The sequence below is a fragment of the Athene cunicularia genome, assembly GCF_003259725.1.
Source record: "Athene cunicularia isolate RWA chromosome 7 unlocalized genomic scaffold, athCun1 chr7_part1, whole genome shotgun sequence".
Taxonomy (NCBI): domain Eukaryota; kingdom Metazoa; phylum Chordata; class Aves; order Strigiformes; family Strigidae; genus Athene; species Athene cunicularia.
The window spans coordinates 15,578,706-15,599,055 of record NW_020799107.1 but is presented as its reverse complement, the minus strand read 5'-3'; the positions used below and the strand labels follow the sequence as shown (position 1 = coordinate 15,599,055).

The 20,350-nt window shown below is 35.4% G+C and overlaps 1 protein-coding gene across 1 annotated transcript; it reads left to right on the top strand.

Annotated features, from left to right (window-relative positions):
* Positions 1-949: 949 nt before the first annotated feature.
* Positions 950-19,897, top strand: HAT1 (histone acetyltransferase 1). The gene is made up of 10 exons (XM_026852449.1): positions 950-1,021; positions 3,364-3,439; positions 5,114-5,234; positions 10,405-10,584; positions 10,811-10,932; positions 11,433-11,537; positions 11,876-11,982; positions 14,227-14,378; positions 15,670-15,786; positions 19,496-19,897. The coding sequence occupies exons 1-10, from the start codon at positions 961-963 to the stop codon at positions 19,661-19,663; spliced, it is 1,209 nt and encodes a 402-aa protein (XP_026708250.1). The 5' UTR covers positions 950-960; the 3' UTR covers positions 19,664-19,897.
* Positions 19,898-20,350: the final 453 nt, after the last annotated feature.

Below are 20,350 nucleotides of genomic sequence, written 5' to 3'. Positions count from 1 at the left end.
GCGAGGCCCCGCTGCCGCATGCTCTGTAGCTGCGATGGGGGGCAAGGCGTGGGAGTTCGGGCCAGCGGGTGAGGGTGCCGGTGAGGGCTGACCGCGGTGAGCTCGGGCGTCTGGGGAATGGGGCGTCTGGGTGGGGAGCCCGGCCAACTTTCCGAGCCCCTGCTACTATGGACGTGCTGCTGCTGGGCAGGCAGGCGCCCACGACTCACGGTCTCTATGCTTAGCAGTAGTAAACCAGAGTATACCTCCATGTCCACTAGTTTAGTGGGGGTGGGGAGGGGGTAAAAAAAACCAAGCTTGTTTTTGCTTAGTTTACTATCTGAAGTTAGAGAAGGAACTTTGTGATGAGGCTTCTAGAACGAAGGGTGGCCTGGATCTGTAAAGCACTTGAAAAATACCGTGATAAGTGAAACATGTCTTATGTGCTGGGTTATGCTTTGAAGAACAGATTAGACACAACTTGTTTTTTTCTTTTGCATCTGTTCTGGAAGAAAAGTGGTAACTAGATAATTGCTGGTGTATATATGCCACTATACTTCACTAACACCTGTTTGTGGAAAGAAATTAAAGGAAGCACTTGAAATGCCCTGAAACATTTTACTTAACATGTTCTTTAGTAAAAGAAGCATGTCTAAAGCTTTCAAATATGTTTTATTGATAATAACTTAGAACATTTAAATATTTTTACTGTAATGCCCTTCATTCTCAGAAAGTAGGAAGAGAGACACTTGTGGTCTGTTTTCTAGTTCCAGAAAAGTGTTTGAGATAAACCTCTATATTCCTTTTACACATTGTAGCAAACTGTAGCTTTTTTTAACCATCTGGTTTTGTGGGGGGGGTGTGTGTTCTGGTTTTGAGAAACTTTTCCTAATTCTTTCTAAATATGTTGAGTAATAGTGACACATAGATTGTATACCTCTTAACTCTTAAAAAAAAATCTTTTCTTCAGGACTTACTGCTATGGAGAAGAAGCTGGCTGAATACAAATGTAATACAAATGAAGCAATTAAGCTGAAACTAGGTAATGTCACTTTAAATATTGTGCGTTTGATACTGGAATATTTTAGTACCTTCTTAAGAAGCTTCCTTATGCTTAAATCCCAGGTTTTAATATGTACTTTCTAATGTAAGTATACAGACACAAGAATAGGAATACATAGTCTACCTTTGCTAAAGCTATAGAAATTCAGTCCTGAATTATTATTATCTGCATAATAATGTCAGCATGTTACTAGAGTGCATGTTAGAGTTCATTGGAATTATATCTTATTTTCTCGAAGTATTCAATATGTTCTTTTAGTTTCCCTTTTCTATAATCCTTATACTGTGGTACAGTCCTAAGTATGTGTTGTCTTTATGGTGACCATAGCAATAGAACTCATTTCTTTAGGGTTACAAATATCTTACTATATTTTTTTGTAACATATTTCCTCTTTGAGGGGGAAAAAAAGATTAAAAACAAGAAAAAAGACTGAAAAGTGTTGTTGGGTTGGGCTGTTTGCAGCCCTCCCCCCTCTGCCCTGGGGATTACATAAGACATTTTAATGAAAACTGTTTAAAATCTGAATAGGAAAAAAAAATCAATCTTTTGAGAACTGTTTATTGCTCTCTAGCTAATTTTATTAATTGGATACCCAGAATACAAACAGAATTACTGAACTGTTGGTGGACTTGCTTATATATCTCAGATTTACATGCAGCAGTATATGGAGTAAGTATATGAATAAGGCACCCCTATCTAAGTTTTAATCTTTAGCAATTTGTTCCCTTGAGTAGTACAAATACCATAATTTGTTTAGAAAATAAAAGTAATGACCTTGTTAACACTTTAAAGAACTACTACTAGCAATCTGTTCCATATAGTTTAGTCACATTTTTAACACACAACCACCTTTGGCTTGTGAGCCAAGATGTCATTATAACCAAAATACATAAGTTTTTAAGCCACTGTAACTGTGAAGTATTTCTCTTAAACATTATTTCAAATAATGGTTTTATGACTAGATCTAATGTTTTATTTTTCTCTTCCACTTTTCTAAAACAAAGGGAAAGAATGAGAGATAGTGACATCAGTTTTGTGTAGAAATCCAAGAAGCTACTATATCAAGTTTCAGGGAGACTGTGAGGGGGGTTTTAATTAAGGTACCATCTCAGCTAATAATTTTAACTTTTTTTCTTTGAGAGTAGATGTCCCACATACAAATTATATTAAGAGATGAGAAGCTACAAAGTGTTAACCGTTTTAAAAAAAGCACATGTTTCCCACATGCATATAAAAGCAGTCATACACTGTCCTTTTCAGGATCCTAATTTCTTCCATGGTGACAGTTCAGAATTGTTCTTTGGGTTTTGTTTTGTTTCTTTTATGGGTTGTTTGGGGTGGAGTTTTTTAAACACTACTACTTTGCTTCAGATTTGTTGTGCTCTGAATTAAACCTAAAGACGAGTTATAGTTAAGAGTTATATCTTTTACAACTGTAGTGATTTTTTTAACTGCAAATACACAGAGGATGTTTAGGAATCAAGTTTTGCAGCCTTCTAAAATTTTTCCTTGAAAATTCTACTTTAATCTCTAATTTTACCCACAAATCATAAATGATATATTTTATGATGGAAGAACCCCTGTCACAATTGCTGTGGAGCAACTGCTGTAACTCCATAAGCATGAATAAAATGCTGGTTTGCCAAGTGACTGACTTTGAGTAGATTCCATTATAGTGAATATTTTTACATTACCAGAAAAGACCTTGTTTAATACTAGGTTTTGAGGAGAGGTAAAGAGTCAGGAAAACACTACTTATTTTGGTAATATTGGTACAAGTACTGGTATAGTATTGGTGTAGTTGTTCTGTATGTATCCATGCTAATTCTCCGAAACTTTTGACGTGAACATAAATGCACCTAAACATTTCTTTCCATTCATCACTTCATGAAGACCCCCTACAGTGAAATGCTCTCACCTGCATGTGGGAAAAGAATGGCAGAATGAGAAGGCAACATTGATTAAATGATCGATCCAGCTTACTGTGGGAATATCCAGCTGGGCAGTGTCCTCATTGTTCAAGATGAAGTTAAAGGCAGTAACAATCAGGAGAGATATATATGAAATATATATACATGTATACATCTTTGTCAATTTCTCAGTTTTATTCTGCTTAATGTTTTGATCTCCTCAGATCAAATAACATGCATCTAAATTGCCCAAGATGTCTTTATTTCATTTGTATGCCAGCCTAACATAGGTTTGCAATTGAAGTTGTCTGACTCTGTAGTGGAAGAATGCATGAGCATCTAGCAAGGCATCTCTGGATAAACAAACTGAAGCTGATGACTTGGCTGTGTTCTTTTTTCTTTTACCCTCAGTTCGCTTTCCTGAGGATTTAGAGGATGACAACACAACGTTTAATCCAGAGTATAGCCATCAGGTGTTTGGAGACGAGTAAGTTGAAGTATCTAGATTCAAATGAATAGGTCTGGAAGGGAAAAGCTGTTTCCAAATTGTTAGAAAGCAAGAAATCTTGCTGTGCCAAGCTAGTTTAAATGACACAGCAATACTTCAATTTTATGGCTGTATCTCATAAACAGTGGCTTTGGTGCCTAGCTCATAGAGTTTGAGCCTGTAGTCATTTTGTATGCTATTTTTAAGGTAGATTAGCAGAGAATGAAATACCTGATTTTGCTGTAAGAATTGTTTAATAAGTTGTGTTCATGGCTCTTCTCTAAGATTAAGAAAGAATTATCAATTCTTGATAATAACTTACATGGTAGTATGTACTAAACCCCCCAATATCTCAAAACAGTATATCAATTTATTTTTTACTATTAAGTGGGATTTTTAGTGATTAAAACATAGAAATCAAGTATTAACTTTAAACTCACATCGTTGGCTGTTCTAGATCATTGAATGTTAGCTGTATTAAATTCAGGGGTTTATTGTCTAATATGTACATTTGTAGCCAGCTAGACTTGTAGGGGATACAGAACCTAGAAAAGATTGTTTCTCTCTTTTCAGGTATGCTGACTTTAATGTTGTAGGGAAGTTAGCCACCTTGACCCTAGTGCTAAAGTGTCATCTAATATTTTCATTAGTGATATTCAACAATCTGGCCATAGCTTAAAAAAAACCCAAACCCCACACTGCTAAGGAAAATCCACATGCATGTATCTCAACTTCTTGAAGTAGTTGAGGTTTTTTTCAATTTCCAATCACTTTAAAAGGCATTCAGAGTAATCCAACTAGGATGAACTACCCATATTGTAATAAAATTACTTAACACTATTGCACATCTACTGCAGCTATCATTGACAATAATTAGAAATGGGAGAACTCTCCAATCTGTCAGTATAACAAGGAAATCCTTGTTCTGGCACTTCAAATTTTAAATTATAAATGTGCTACCATAAAAGGAAAAAAAGTAAAAAAAAAAATTTAGCTATGCATTAAAATAACAGAAAAGGAACCTGTTTCTTTGTGAACATTACCATTTCCTGCTGTTCAGTTTTTTAATTGAAAAGAAATTCTCTATACTTCCCAACAGTATATGTTCAGGCAACTCAGTATTTTCAAAGTGTAAACAAGGCTTTTGTATTCCATACCTTTCTTTTGCATTTACTCCATTCTAGTTAGATTGGATAACTATATAGAAACTGTCCACCAAAACCACGCTTATTGCTATGACTGGTTATCTATCTGTGTGTTATACAGTATAAATTGCAGTAATATATTCCAGAATATTTTATGACACTGCAAAGCAAGTTGTAATAAATGTTACTGATCAGTCACTATAAGTAAATGTTAATGAGTCTAAGATACTGAAAACCATAAATGCAGTATTAGCTATTTCAGGTATTCTTTCTTGAGCTGTCACAGTAAGGGCACAGACACTGCCTTACTGAGTTCAGGAACATGTTCTGTTTTTCCACTAGAGGAGCAAAATAACTAGAAGTAGTGTAAGACATTATCTCTGTCTAGACAGCACACATCCAGTTTGATTGCCTCTTCCTATTAGGAAGCTCAGTATACCTCACTGGGAAAGATGTGAACGTCAAAGCATGTTAAGTGAATGTTTTGCTGTGTATAGAGTTCCTGATTGTTTTTTTTCTCCTTCCTCAGTGAAGTTGCTTTTGGCTACAAGGGACTGAAGATCCTCTTGTACTATATCGCTGGTAACCTGTCAACGCTCTTCCGCATTGAGTATACATCTAAAGTTAATGAAAAGTTTGACTGTGTGGAGGTAAAGACAGAACCAGACCTGCACTTAAAATACTATTGAGAAGGTTTAGTTGAGATATGGATAAATATTCTAGGTTTACTAGTTGCCCACCCAAATATGATTTACATTAAAAGCAAACAAACGATGCTGCTTCTTTTGCTAAGCTGAAAAGCTTTCAACTTCATCTATACATTTTCCCATTGTTCCTCCTTTGACTGCAGTAATATCAAAACTGCCAAACAGTACAGTCAAACATGAGGTGCTAATACAAAAGGCAGTTCTGCCAAAAACTGTCATAATTTAACACATCTGTATTTTCATGTTAACTGTCTCCAGGAAGAGGGCTAGCACTGGTGGGTTTTTATATATTGAAAAGAATTCAGTAAGAAGAAAAGGGACGTTTCTGTAAACACTTTGAGGTAGGATACTAGACTGTTGAAAACAAGTAAGGCAGAAATGATGAGAAAGTCGTGTGTGCTTTATGCCTTAAAGGAATACAATAATGCCATTACCTGCAAGATGTCTTGTTTGGGGATTTTGGGGGTTTTTTTAGCCTTTTCTCTTCTTGCTTGCAGGTTTTCCAAGCTTGTAGAATACTTGTAGAAAACCTTTTTATTTTTCCTGCCTATACAGTCTCAGAATATTTGAGATAACCCCACAAAAGCTAAGCTAATCAGTCTTTCAGCCGACTTGAAGAAAGGTATATGGAAATTAGAAATAGGAATAAAATACCTTCTTAACAATTTTTTAAACTGTTAAATACTTGTATAAGTACCTGTACAGTTATTTAGTAAAACTCAGGTTTTGGAGTGGTCTCTACATTGAGAAAGCTTAGTATCATCTGAGTTTTACTTAGCTATAATGAAGAAAAAGTTTAGTTGATATCTCTCCAAAACAGCTATTGATATGGTTATTGATGAATCTTCATAATACTCTGTAGTGTGAAATGACTGTATGTTTGCACTGACTTCAAATTCCTCTGCCTGAGAAGCATTTTTTTTTAAAAAAAAAAACCTAAACAACTTTATGACTTCAAGGTGTATTTTAAGTTTCTAATTTCAAATTCATCAGAGTTTAAGTATTTTCAAGGAAAGGCCTATTGTAAAGGAAAAAACACTGGAATGAAGATTTGCCCTTGTGTTGTATCAGAATATACTTAGTTCAACAGGCTAAATGTCTGGACATGTCTGAAATACTTTTGAGACTAGGGCAAAGCATCTTAGGAGTGAAAGGTCATGCTCTTCAGTTTTTTAGAAATAAGGAAAAAAGGAAAGCCTGTTGGCAAAGTAGAAATCATATTAAAATGAAACAGTCCAACCTTTCACCAATATAATTTCAAAATCATGTCACAACAGGATGTGGACTATCTGCCATCCATGACTGTGAATAGATGATATTTAGGAAAGGACAGCCATTCTGCCTTTTGACATGACTGTTACAGGAGAGAACTTAGTTTTATTACTCTGCAAAGTTATTCAAAGTTTAGGATTTTTTTTAGTCTACCCATACAAGCCCATTCAACAGCAGGTGGTTTTATTCTGTGATATTAAGCTTGGTTCCATTATTGCTAAAGCAGCTGCTACAATGTCTGCTAGGGACTGACAGAAATATTCATCCCAACACCACTATTTTTTTTTTCTCTAAGGTCTTTTCAAATATGAGGTAAAATATAAGATCCTGAAATGTCAAGAGCCAAAACTCCGGTCTTTATCATCTTAATATAATCTCCCTAAAGATGGATCTAAACCATGTTAGCAAGGAAGGATCAGGAAAGTCTGATTATGTTTTGAACAGAAGTTGGCACTTCATTTAATGAAAACCGACAGACTTTATCCCTTGGGTGGAGTTGATTCTTTCAAATATCTGAAGAGAGGCTGCTTTCTTTCTAGTGTAAATATTAATGACGTTGACCTCCAAATTGCTTGCTGCGTTGAGATTTGCAGCTGTTCAAGTATCTTCCTTTTCATCTGCATTTTATGATGGGGTGGGGGAAGGTATTTCACTAACCTCTGAAACAGTCTTCACTATAAATGTATTTATCTTGCTTTGCAGCTGGTCAAATACATTTGCTTTACAGAAATGTTAATGAAAAAGTGTAATTTTAGTATTGGGCATTCCTTTTTTAAAGTAATACTACTGATCACGCCATTGCTCCCCACTATATAATACATATAATTGTTAGAGAAATTCAGCTTTCAGTTATGTTTCTGTAATTATTTTAAGTCGCTTTGAAACAGCATCTACATGGTATACAAATGTTGTAACTGCTTGTTAGTATGAGAATAATCTCTGTTAATATTATCCAGAGTCAAATGCAGCCTACAAAGAGACACTGCCTGCTTAAGCAGTCCTACTGCAAATCAAGTTTAGTTACAAGCCTATGCCAGATTTCCCATCATCACCTCACATGATTCTGATTACAAAGGTAATACATTACAGGCAGTAATTCCATGAACCATAAGCTCAACAACTCTTGGCTGACTTCATTCAGGTTTTTGCATGCTATGTTGTAAGTGGCTTTGCCTATGTTTAACACTGCTGCTCTAGTCAACTGGATTGTTTTTCTGAAGAGAATGTGTGTCATTGCGTGCATCTATGCCAGTTGTAAGATATGAGTGCCTTGCTCTAAGAAATTAATCTCTCACCAATATCAAAGGACTACACAAGGGAAAGGCAATAAACAGATTTTGGTAACTCCTTGGATTATGAGCACCTCAGAGAGAAGTGTTTGGAAAGGGCCTACTAAGTAATGGATGTTTCCATTAGAAAGTACAGGTATTAATGAAACAAATTATTTGTATACTGCTGATATTTCAAGATTCCAGTATTCTATGACTTAATAGCTGAAAATTGGATCACTTAAATTTATGCTACCACTCAAAGTGCAGATTCTGGGATTACCTCTGTAAGAAAGGGAGATCTTGTTAACCCTAAAAGTAACTGAGGAATATACTTTAAGACAAGAAACTGTCAGACCCGTTTCAAGGGGAGAGAAATTTTAGGAGGCAGTAGGTAAAAATATCTTGTAGTCATATAGAACTAAGAAGGATTTTTTCTACTGCTTTATGAGCAAAGCCTGTGTTCTTATGATTTAATTCTTTCTATTTTATGGAAAACAAGATATTTTTGTAGTCAGAGCCAGTGATGGATGTGTTATGTCACATGCTTTCAGCAGGTGAAAGTTTGTCTTCCTTCTTGCCACTAATGAAGAAACTTATAAATGAAGGGAGCAAAATTAAACATTATTTATATAATACTTATCCTGTATATTCATCCTTTTTAGATATCTCCCACATAATCTGAATTATTTATTGAACTGATGCTTGGAAGTGTTGTTTTAATTCAAGATATTTTTTTGTATGCCTTTTTCAGATATATAAGATGAAAGCTGTGGTTTCCTACAGCTTTGTTAGCACTGCAGACTTAAGATCTGTGTAAACAATGCACTTGCACAGTTCTTTTAAAAAAAAAAAAATCAAAACTGTTCCATACAAATAATTTTTTGTTATATAATTCATTGATTCTGAAAAATGGCTGATTTTTTGTAACGGCATTAAATCAGTAAGTGTTAAGAAAATATATTTAATATCGCTTTAAAAATAGCAGAGTTTCCAATAAATGTCTCCTTTGTTTTGAGAACAAAATGTATGTAAAGATTGTATGCATTTTAACTGGGTTCTTAAACCGTGTATTGTAGAGCTGTATTTTAACTGCTTAATAGCGCTCTCTACAAATATAAATATAAATGTTGGTAGTACCAAACCATTAAGAATAAAACTTGTTTGTGCTGAACTAGATCCATCTTTCTCTACACTAAAAATGTAACTGAATGATAAAGTGCTATTCATTTGCAGGTGCATTGCTTCTACTTAAGGGACTGTGGTTGAAAGGACAGGAATTAGTAGCATGTTGTATTAGCCTTTTGTAGTGTGTTTTGTTCTAAGCATCTTAATTTCCCTGTTTTGAATGCTAAGTAGCAAGGGTCTTGGTTTTGAACTAATACCCATCATGCATGTAAACGGTGTGAAAGAGCTGCTTAGTAAGTTAACACAAAGTGTTCTTGTGTAAGTCCTTGTGGAAATAGATACAATACAAACATTACAGCTGAACTCACGGCAAACTCCATTAAGTAAAAACCTGGATTCATTGTCCAGAGGAAAGTTTGAATTGAATGTAAGCTCATTTTGTTGAATGTAATGTCAGGCTTTTAGGGGTTGTATTGAGGAGTACGGTTTTGTTAAGTTGAGACCAATTCATTAAGTTTTATTGCCTGGTGAGAAGCAGTAATACGTTATTGTGAAACTTCATCAAATATTCATGGTTAAAAAGAAGTAGTAAATGTATTCAATCAAGTGGTCTTTTGGGGGTCTGAAAAGGATTATGAAGTCTGCTCAGCTGATAGTCTCTAACTTTCATTTTGATTATCTGAAAAGAGTAATTTTAATGTCGAATTTGATTTTGGTATCAGAATATTTTGCCTTCCCCAGTATGTTAGACTACAGATTTGTTGACAGTATCCTTAAATTATTTTTTTTTTAAATTATCTTCTGTCAAACTGTTTTCAAAATATTCTTTGGTTAGAATGCAGGATGTTGTCTTCTGAGTTTGTAATTTGTTTGCAGCTGATCCTACAGGCAGGCATTTCAAGCAGGAGACATAAGAATGCAAGAGTCTGCTAGCTGTCACTTCCCTGTTTAGGAGCTACCATTGCTGGTCTTTGTCCCTTTTCCTCCACTTAATTCTGCACCAGCTAACACCTTGTAAGCTGTTTGTTTGGGAACCTGAGTTTCACAAGGCTGAGTAGCGTAGTCTTGGAGAATTGCTGGCTGGAAAGTCTTAGCTTCTGAATATGCTGCACTTTCAGAATAGCCATCAACATTCTTAGGTTTTACTTGAAAAAATATAGCAGTCTCTAAACATAAAAGTGCTCATGAACTTATGCTGTAACTGAGTTTTTTTGATGCTTACAGTGGCTGGACTGTGACCTTTCTGGATCTTGTCAGTGCAGTTCCTTTACTTGCTGGAAGTTCACTACTGAACAACAGGAATGCTTGCTTTTTCTCTTTCTTTTTTTAAAAATTACTGTTAGGCCATAGCATCACTCCTATATTCATTTCTTATAGCACAATAGTAACATCAATGCTGTCTTTTTCTAATCTTCCACTGATCCTCCTCCTTTTGTAATTTCCAGGCAGATGATGTTGAAAGTAAAATTAGAGAAATCGTTCCTCCTGGTTTTTGCACAAACACGGATGACTTTGTGTGTCTGCTGGAGAAGGAGGTCAACTTCAGGCCCTTTGGAATGCTGCTACACACATACTCTGTCCATAACGAGGAAGCTGGTGAAGATATAACATACCAGATATACAAGGTATGAAAAATTGAACTTCTGCCTTTGAGCAACCAAATCAAACTTAATTTTGCAGTGATGCACTTGCAGCAATGTTTCAACTGTAATTTATAAATACTATCATGTTACCATTTTATTTATAATTATAAACATTCTTTTTTATATTGGAGAATTTAATTAGGTTTTGCTTTTTTTCCTCTTACATCTGTGATAGGTTTCACCTGACTTCTCCTGGCTTTTTCCCTAGGCTGACATGACATGTCCAGGCTTTCGAGAATATCATGAAAGGCTTCAGACATTCTTGATGTGGTTTATTGAAACTGCAAGCTTTATTGATGTAGATGATGAAAGATGGAACTACTTTCTAGTGTAAGTACAGTTCTAAAGCAACAGTAGACCTTATTACCTCCACAAAGCCTGCATTTTAATTGTGGCTAGCCAATTATTGGAGCAGTATAATGATATTTTTCGCAGGAAAGAAAAACCATTGTTTATGAGGCTTGAGTTTTCCTCCATTATGCTTTGGGAAAGCTTGAGAATAGAGCTGAATTAAATGCTGTTGTCCGTTAGAGCCCTGAATGTAGGCTTAAACAGTAAAATGAGCTTTGCCTGTGTTTTCTTTTACTTGCCACCTATTCATCTTTATAATAGGCAAGTGCACTGAAGTGCTGTAAAGAGGCCTGATTTATCCAAGTTGCTGCACACCAATTAAGTGAATTGTACATTCAGAACATAGCAGGTGTACCCATTGGGCCCTCACAGAGTAGCTTGCTGACACTGAAAATTCAGTTGGAGAATGGAAAAGAAAATGGACACTGCATGGGAGCGCGACTGTAATTGACCTGCTTGGCTTTCTGTTTTATCTGCAGATTTGAGAAGTATAATAAGGATGGAGCTACGCTCTTTGCGACCGTAGGCTACATGACAGTCTATAATTACTATGTGTACCCAGACAAAACCCGGCCACGTGTAAGGTAATTGGCGGTGTAACTCGTGCCTTGCCTTTTATTTCAGAAGAGGGAACTGCTGAAGTTCCCAATACTTGTTTATAATGGTGTTGATTTGTTTAAAAAAATCCCCATTATTAGCTGGCTATGCACTGATTTATTTCATTGTTCCCTTCTTGAAGCAGAGGGGATCTCAAACAAGTTTTGAATATTTAACAATTTTATGACTTGTTAAAAACAATATTTTAACATGAAGATTGCTACGTGTACTTTAACCTAAAATGAAATAACATTTTGGTTTTAAGCCTTTACATTATAATGTTTGCAAATGAATGCATCTGAACTGAAAATTCCTTTGTCTGTAGCCAGATGCTGATCTTGCCACCATTCCAAGGAGAAGGCCATGGTGCTCAACTGCTTGAAACTGTTCACAGATACTATATGTCTTCTCCTACAGTACTTGATATAACAGGTTTGTGTTAAATTTTTAACTCTGTTCACCTGTTTAATAAGCAACCTGTAGCATTCACAGGTTGTTAGTCTGCAAACTAACTTCCATGTTCATTTGTCAGAATTAAATGGCCTTTTGAAGATTTAGCTTCAACTCAGTTCAGGATTAATAGTACCCTGGTTTACAGAAGAACTGTATATAATGTAGCTCCTTAAATCCTTTACTAAGAGAACAGCACACCAGGAAAACTCAATCCCTAGCATGAACGGATTACCAGCTAATTAGCCATTTTATTGTGAGATACACAGCTGAGTTTGCCAAGAGATCAAGCTTTGTCAAATTCCTTGTTCAACTTCTATTAGCCAAAACTCAAAATTGTGGAGGGTGGGACCAAACTAAAATAGCATATTAATATTAGTGCAAGCCAAAATTTTACAGACAGGAAAAATCTGTAGTGAATTTGTCCTCCAGGAATATGTACTGCTGGCTGAAGGCACCCATGGTATAGGATGTGTGTGCATAAATACCTAAAAAAAAAAAAAATATTGAGGAAATGGCAGAAGGAAAAAAGGATTTATGTGCATAAGAAATATAGCACAACAAATGGCTACAAACATGACATCCTGTCTTGTGGTTTCAAGTCCAGTATGGGAAGAAATGAAGTTCAAATGTGTGACTTGACCATTCAGTTCTAGGTGCTGTCTCAGACCTCATCTTGGTTAGAAATAACTCCCCCATTCCAATTAGAATACAAGAGAACATTTGCTTTCATAATGCATTGCTGCAGGATAGTCCTAACATAAAGTAATCCACCTCATAATTTTAATCCACTTCCAAGGAACCTAAGGATTTATAACTTGCATTATGCACATGATTTCCTGTTGCATAAATGATTTACTTTCTTTTTTCTTTTAATAGTACAAAGCTTTACATAGCTTTTATAGCTGAGGATAAATGAAGTCTTAACATGATACTGCATAAATCACGACATGTTCATGGCATAGTGCCTTAAACACAGCGTTGTAGCAAACAGTAAATATGCACTGAAACAGATTTTAATTTCTTTATGGAATAAGCAGGAGGAAGCTTGCAATACTCTACATGGCACTTAAGTTACAGAAATAAAGGCTTTTACAAATTAATTTATTATCCTTTTTGAGGGGAAAATCAGGCTGGATAATCTTGATATGGCCAGGATATTTAGTTACATGGCATCTAAAATAGTGAAACAAAGCCTTTAACCTTTCTGAAAAAGAAGAGATGAACATCTGCTTAACCTCTTTGAAAAAGAACTAATGCTTTTTAAAAAAAAAAATACTTTGGAGTTTCACACTTACAACAAATATTTTATTCTTCTTATTACTTGTCATCCTGCCACAAGCAAAATATGTGCTGGTAGTGCTTACTGTACAGAAACTGCCTTGTCTGTCTTTTAACTAATCTGAGCAAAAAGGAATGGAATCAATTAACTGTAGCACAGCTTCTCCCATCTCTCTTGCAGAATATGTGCTGTAAGACTTGCAATACAAGATTAGGCCGCTCATGCACAAAACATTTTAATTGATACAATCATCATAAGCAGTCTCCCACCCAAAAGATAAATTGCCAGTTGCACAGTACTGCATATACACAGCAAAAACTTCTATCCCAGTTCTCCTTCTTGGTAACTTACTAGCTTGTGATCACCTTTAACTGCAGATTTCAACTATTTACAGTCACTGTCAAAAGCAAAGAAAACAACAGCTGGGATATAAGCTGTTTAGCAATAAATAAATGAATGGTGGTGGGGAAACATGACCCTGCTACTTACTTGTAGTAAGTCTGTCTAAACAATTAAGGAGGAAAGCAATATATTCACAATGTTGTAAGCATTTTCCTTCTACATAGTTAATAAGTTGGAATAAAGTTGCGTGTGGAACTGTTTTGATCATGAAAACTAGTTCTCAACTGAGGTGTTTTTCCGAAAGCAACAGTTCTTTCTTTTCCCAAGGAGTGTTAGCATGTATATTGACAGTCTTATAAATGTGTATATGATACTGTGCAGTACTGCATACACAAAATAAAAGTTTTTCTTTCTGCAAGCTCTTTAACATCTACTGTCAAGCATCTAAAACGTTGATGGCAGTACTTGCAGTTAACACAGTTGTTTATATAATGATGAATACTATATCTGCTTTTGTTTTCCATAGTTCTTTGTAAGTACGTACCAGAGATGAGGAAACAAATAACACTAATATTAACTACATGCTTTTTTATTCTTTATAGCGGAAGATCCATCTGAAAACTATGTGAAGCTGAGAGACTTTGTTCTTGTAAAGCTCTGTCAAGATTTGCCTTGTTTCTCCCCAGGAAACTTAATGCAAGGTTTCAGCCAAGAAATGGTGATGGAAGCTCAACACAAACTGAAAATAAATAAGGTATTAAACCAGAATAGTTGTAGTTGGACATATTCTTATCAAACTAGTAGAATAACAGTTTAAACATAGAGATGAAGACTTGGAATTTACACACTCTGCCTTATTTCAGCAGGTTTTTAAGTTGTAGCAGGAAGGGAGATAACTGGCTCATGTTTTAGATGCTTTTTTAACCTGCTAATTCTGTTGATGTAAAAGTTTGACATGGTTTCCATTTCTTTCAAGTATATTCATACCAAAAAAAGTGTTTTCGGAATGCAAAACACTGAAGTAGCAAACAACTGCTACTAAAGCAGCTATAAACACTTGAACAACTAAACAGTTAGATTACCAGCAAGTTTAATTGTTCAATTTAAGTGATTAAACTCACTAGTGAGTATGGGAGTGAAAAGGCAGAGCTGCTTAATTAAAAATTTATTTTAATATGGTTTAATGAAAAATTTGAGGCTTGAAGGATGTAAAGCAATATACAGATATGTTCATGAAAATGGTATAGCTTGTATAAGGAAACTCCATCTGTAGCCTTCTATGCCTGATATGTTAAACCTGAAAGGATAAATAGGTTGGGTTTGGTGTTTTTGTTTTAACAGTATCTAAACATGTGCTAGTGTAGCAAACCAACCGTCCTATTTTTGTTCTGTTGCTCAGAAAAAGAACAATTGGTCTTATATTCTGCTTTCATACAGATGCAACAGTTAGTAGTAATATAGTACCAATATTTTTTTTTTCCTTCCCAGATGTGATACTGATTTGGGTTCCAAAAGCACTTTGGTTTTCCGTGTACTAATTCTTTCATTTTCTTCCCTTGTAAACAGAAAATTTTTGATACTGGTTTTTCATTCTAACATTTAGAACTTCCAGGGGGACTTATGAAGGGCATTAGGTATATGGAGATTATTAAAATCAGCAAAGTAGATACTGTTTAGTAAAATATCACTTAATGTCATTCTAGTTCCAGTCCTTCCGTTCTTTGAAGTATTTTTGGACTCTGGCTTCTGAACTTTGTCTGCTCATTTACAGCAGGTCCTTGAAGCACCTCTACAGCTGGTGCAACATTTTGAGAGATCAGACACTGGCAGTTTGGAAGAAAATGGTTTTGAAGGAAAAACAAAAATGTTTATTCATCTAACCCACCTGATAGGAGAATGGGTTTGACAGAGGCTTTGTCCATGCCTCTTCCTGTCTTCTGATAAGCTGAGAAACTACTGTAACATTTCAATATTTCTCCACTTTGAGTTCTGTTGAGTGACCTCTTTATTCAGACATGGTTTTTATTCTCCTTTCTGTTCATTAGCAACACACAAGACGAGTTTATGAAATTCTCCGATTGCGTGCAACAGATATGGGTGATGCAGAACAGTCCAGAAGCTATCGGTTGGACATTAAAAGAAGACTGATTGGCCCCTATAAGGTGTATATGACTTAAGTATCATTTAATACTTATTTCAAGGCTAATTATACTTGATTTTACTTTCATTTCCATAAATGTAGTTGATGCCAATTATGTTGCCAATCAACTACTATTAGTTAAGCAGTGTTCAACTGACATGTATACAGATGTAGTCAACATCAATATATAGCAGTGCTGAAGATTCTATGCTTGTCTCCTGACTGTTTCCTGCCCAGTTCCAGCAGGAAGTTACCATTAAGTTACCTAACTACAAGTGGCATTATGCCCAGGTAGGCTTAAAGGGGAAAAACATGTCAATTTGTTGAAAAGGTTAAAATACCTTAAATAGACAAGCCAAAAATTTGGAGAGGTAAATGCCATAATAAACTTACACCGCAGGCTAGGCACAGTTTACATTCCTGTTCTATTTGTTAGTTAGGTCTTAAAGCAACTTGCTAGAAGTAATCAGCTATGTCAACATAGAACTCGGTGCAGATGGAATATAAAATTATTTCAGCAGTAAAATTCTAGCAAGTACTAAACTTATCACAAAGTAATTTTCTTAGTTCCTAATAAGTATGCTTCTCAGGAATCTTTGGTATAGTTGGTTCTTGTTGCATAAACTGACCCTTTGAGATACAAATTTCTTAAAAAAAAAAAAAAAATCCTAGTTGATAATGGTATCAGTCTTTGCATTAAGAGTCAATAGACCATAAATAAATCTAGGTTTATTGTATAACTAACATGTTAGCTACTGTCTTCAACTAAGTACTTGCTAAGTAGACCAAAACACTGTTGGAAAAGTTTCACAAAGTATGAGAAGTACCTTGATTAGCTTGCAAGCCTTCCTAAAGCAGCACCCTGTTAGACTGAAATAGCAAAACTTTGATTGTCCTCATGTTGGACTTAAGGGAACTGTTAGTAGAAATGAAAACCCAGCACTGTATTAAATACTTGCCTGATCTGCAGATAACACCATGTCATGCTGAGTAGCAGGACCTGAATCAAAACACTTTCTATTCTCTTCCATGAGTGTCTTGTTTCATTTGCTAAATCTCACTCAGTGTCCACTATAAATAAGCTGAAAAAGTCATGGCCTAACAGGGCTGTTACATGGTTTCAATTCATTCACTCTGCACTGAAGTCCTATAGGGGAAATCCAAAATTCCATGAGCAGCTTCAATTCTAGTGCTTCAAGCAGTTGTTTCCACTTCAGTCTTTGCATACAATAAATGCACTAAGAATGAATGGATTTTGTATTGCTGGATGGCAATATTGCTAATTCAAAATATTGCATTAATTTTTCAGTTATTTCAATGAGGATTCAAAAGAATCCTTAAAGCAGCCAACACATTTTACCTGAGTTTGTTTCATGTTATGAAATGCAGCCATCTTGTTTATGGTAGTTCTGCAAGTTCTACAGCTTACTCATGCACTTATTTTAAACAGTATTTCTAATAAATTTTAGTCATGGTGCTGTTTTCAAAAACTTCACAACTACAATTACACTAAATTTGAATATATATAGTAATTTTGAGCAAGGGAAAAGCAAATTCTAATAAAGAAACAGGAATATTACTGCATGCTCCAATGCTGGTATTTTTTTTATGAAGCACTTGGTAGCTTCATTTGAACAGTGTTGTACAGATGTTGAATAATTCTAAATTGCTACTACTTTAATTTAGTAAAAATGGTATTGCATCTTACAGCTATTTCCCAGCTGACAGTAGCAGAAATAAAATTGTATGCAGAAAAAACCTGTAATACATCTATTCCCCTTGAAATTATCTCATTAGCAAGGAGGCTGTTGCTAAAAATACTGTGATTTTTATGTATATGGCATCACTAGATTGGAACGACTGATACAGCCAACTGTGTTGCTCTCTGTATAAGTACTGCTAATACAGGAAGTAAAAGATTGATGCCTTTTTCACCAAGATATAAGATAGTTCAAAGACTGAGCAGCTTGTGAAATTTCAGTTTCACTGTGGCTTCTCCATTTGTGAAGAACTGTGCTTTTTATGCTCATTAGTGGAATGTGCTGGTAGACATGTCTTTGTTCTTCATGTCACCCCTTTTGGAAGTAAACACCACTGCTGTTCTTAATCACAATACTTTGTTTGGTTTTGCTACTCGAAGAGAATATACTTTTCTGCCCAGCCCAATAACTTGCTCCCAAAGAATCCTCTTGAAACTGCCCAGGTAAAATGTCACTGATTGCAGGTATCAATTTTATGTACCTGGACATGCTGGTAGTATATCTGGGGGAAAATGGATATTGAAACAACTGGTTATTTGAAACATGTAGAGGGAGTTTGCTTTTTATCTGGAATCTGGAACTTAGAGATGGCCTAACACTACAGTATTAGATGTTATGGGCATATAAAAGCTGACACCTTTTTTTCAGAGCTAATATTCATTATCTTAACAGATAGTCCCTGTTAATTAAGTAGACTTTGAACTCTAGAATAAGGAGGTTTCTGTTTTTCTCCTGACAGAAATTTGTTCAGAAGGTACTCATCTCTGTTCATTAGGGCTGCTCATCACATCTTGAGTATCTTACTCATTTTGACTAGATAGAGCTAACACAAATCTAAAATTTGAACAGCTGTGCTGCTTTTGACATCTTTCTACAAGGCACTATTTCTTGATTATTGGCCAGAAATGTACCTGGAGGCCATATCAGGACTCTGATACAGAACCTTATTTTCTGAACTGAACTTTGCATGTCTATGGGATCTGTGGAAGACTATAAAAGGTTTTCTGATCTTACTCATTTACCAGTTTACTGTGGTCTCTACTCCTTCCTCCTGACCCTCAGCATCAATCATAGAAAGAAAACAAATTTTCCTTTGAGACATAAGTGTCAAATTAGAGTACAGAAGAGCTTTAATAGTTTGGGAAAATTTTGTTGTTTTAACAAACTGTGATTCCATAGGCATTGCAAAGATTTTTTTATAAGATGCCAGACATACATAATGCATATATTTCTCTTTTTTTAAATTAAATTTTGATTGACATTTTGCTTTTACAAAGTGAGGGAAGACTGAAGAACTGAAAGTAACTAAGGAACTGAGCAGTTCAGAAATAGGTATTGGCTGTATAAAAGTATACCCGGGGAAAGAAAAAACACCTCAAAATACTTATATAGTATTTTAACTGTTTCTTAAATACGAATGTGACACAGCAAGTGGAACTCCTTATCTTTTTACTGTACAAATATGTTTATGTTTGTAAATAATCTTACTGCATTTCAGTGCTGTTACTGCTAACCTGTGGTAGCTTTTGACCAGCGACAAGTTCATTAAATGTTTTCTGTGTACAGGAGGCTTAAAATTAATTTTTGATAGTCAATTATGGGGAAATCAGTTGTCTGAACAGCCACATAATGGGACACCAGTGTGATTGATGTCAGCATAGAACTAAATATCTTGGTCAATTTTTTTACAGTCTAGTTTTGCATGCTATACATTTTCAGTACTAGAAGTACCATTAGACCTAATCTGTTTGGTCAAGAAAAAAACTTGAAACCATTTCTCACTTCACTGGTTCATTGGTAATGCAGAGACTATGAGGCTTTAACAGAAAATATGTCCTAATCCAACACTGTTAACTGTCTTTTTCTTGGGATTAGTGACATTTTTAAAAAACTAGATACTGAAATTTCATAAATGTAATGAAATATTATATGTTTGGTTGTTTTCAAACTACTATTTGTTTGATTGCATAGAAAAAGCAGAGAGAACTTGCCAAGATGAGAAGGTGTCTAAGACCAGAGGAGCTGACGAATCAGTTGAACCAAATAGACCTAAACATGCAACATGAACAGTTAGAAGAGAACTTCCAACAACTTGTTTCACATTACCGAAGAGTCCTAGAACGACTTGCACAAGCATGAGGATCCTGCCTGTACAGGAAACTTGCAAATTTCTATACAGTGTTGTAAAGCACATTCTTAATTGCCACTTAACTGCAAAAAATTTCATGTGACGTTTTAATCACATTAAAGGTGACTTGTGTTTCTGTGCATTTTGAATATTTTCTATTTTTGTTGTAGATTTTTAAATGTTGTACTTCAGGTTTGGGGGCACTTACTGCTGAAATAAACAATGTAGATTCTCAGATATAGTATTATTTCAATTGTATGAATTTTCTCTCACCCTTCTGTTTTGCCTCGAGACTTAATAGATACCTGTAGAGCAAGTTAATACATAAAGTTAAGCAATATAAATATTGCACCTCTCTTAAATTTCTCCTGACTTGATCCTCCTCAGGCTGTTTTACTTGGATCCTATTGTACAGTGCAGGGCCTGTGTACTCTTTGGTTCAGTGCCTGGTTCTATGGGTCTGGCTGATATGCTTCCTGAGTACAGGCTCTTTACCCTTTCTTAAAAGTGGATCCTGCTCCCAGAAGCCATCAGACCCATTCTATCTAAGCCTCTAAAGGGCCTTGAGCATGTTTTTCAAGGCCCCAGGTTTTCAGGTGGTTAGTTTTGGCAAAATACTTCACAGCTGGGGAAAGAGCCAAGACTTCGGAAGGACTCCAAAAGCACTTCTACTAGTGTAAGAAACATACAGATCTGTA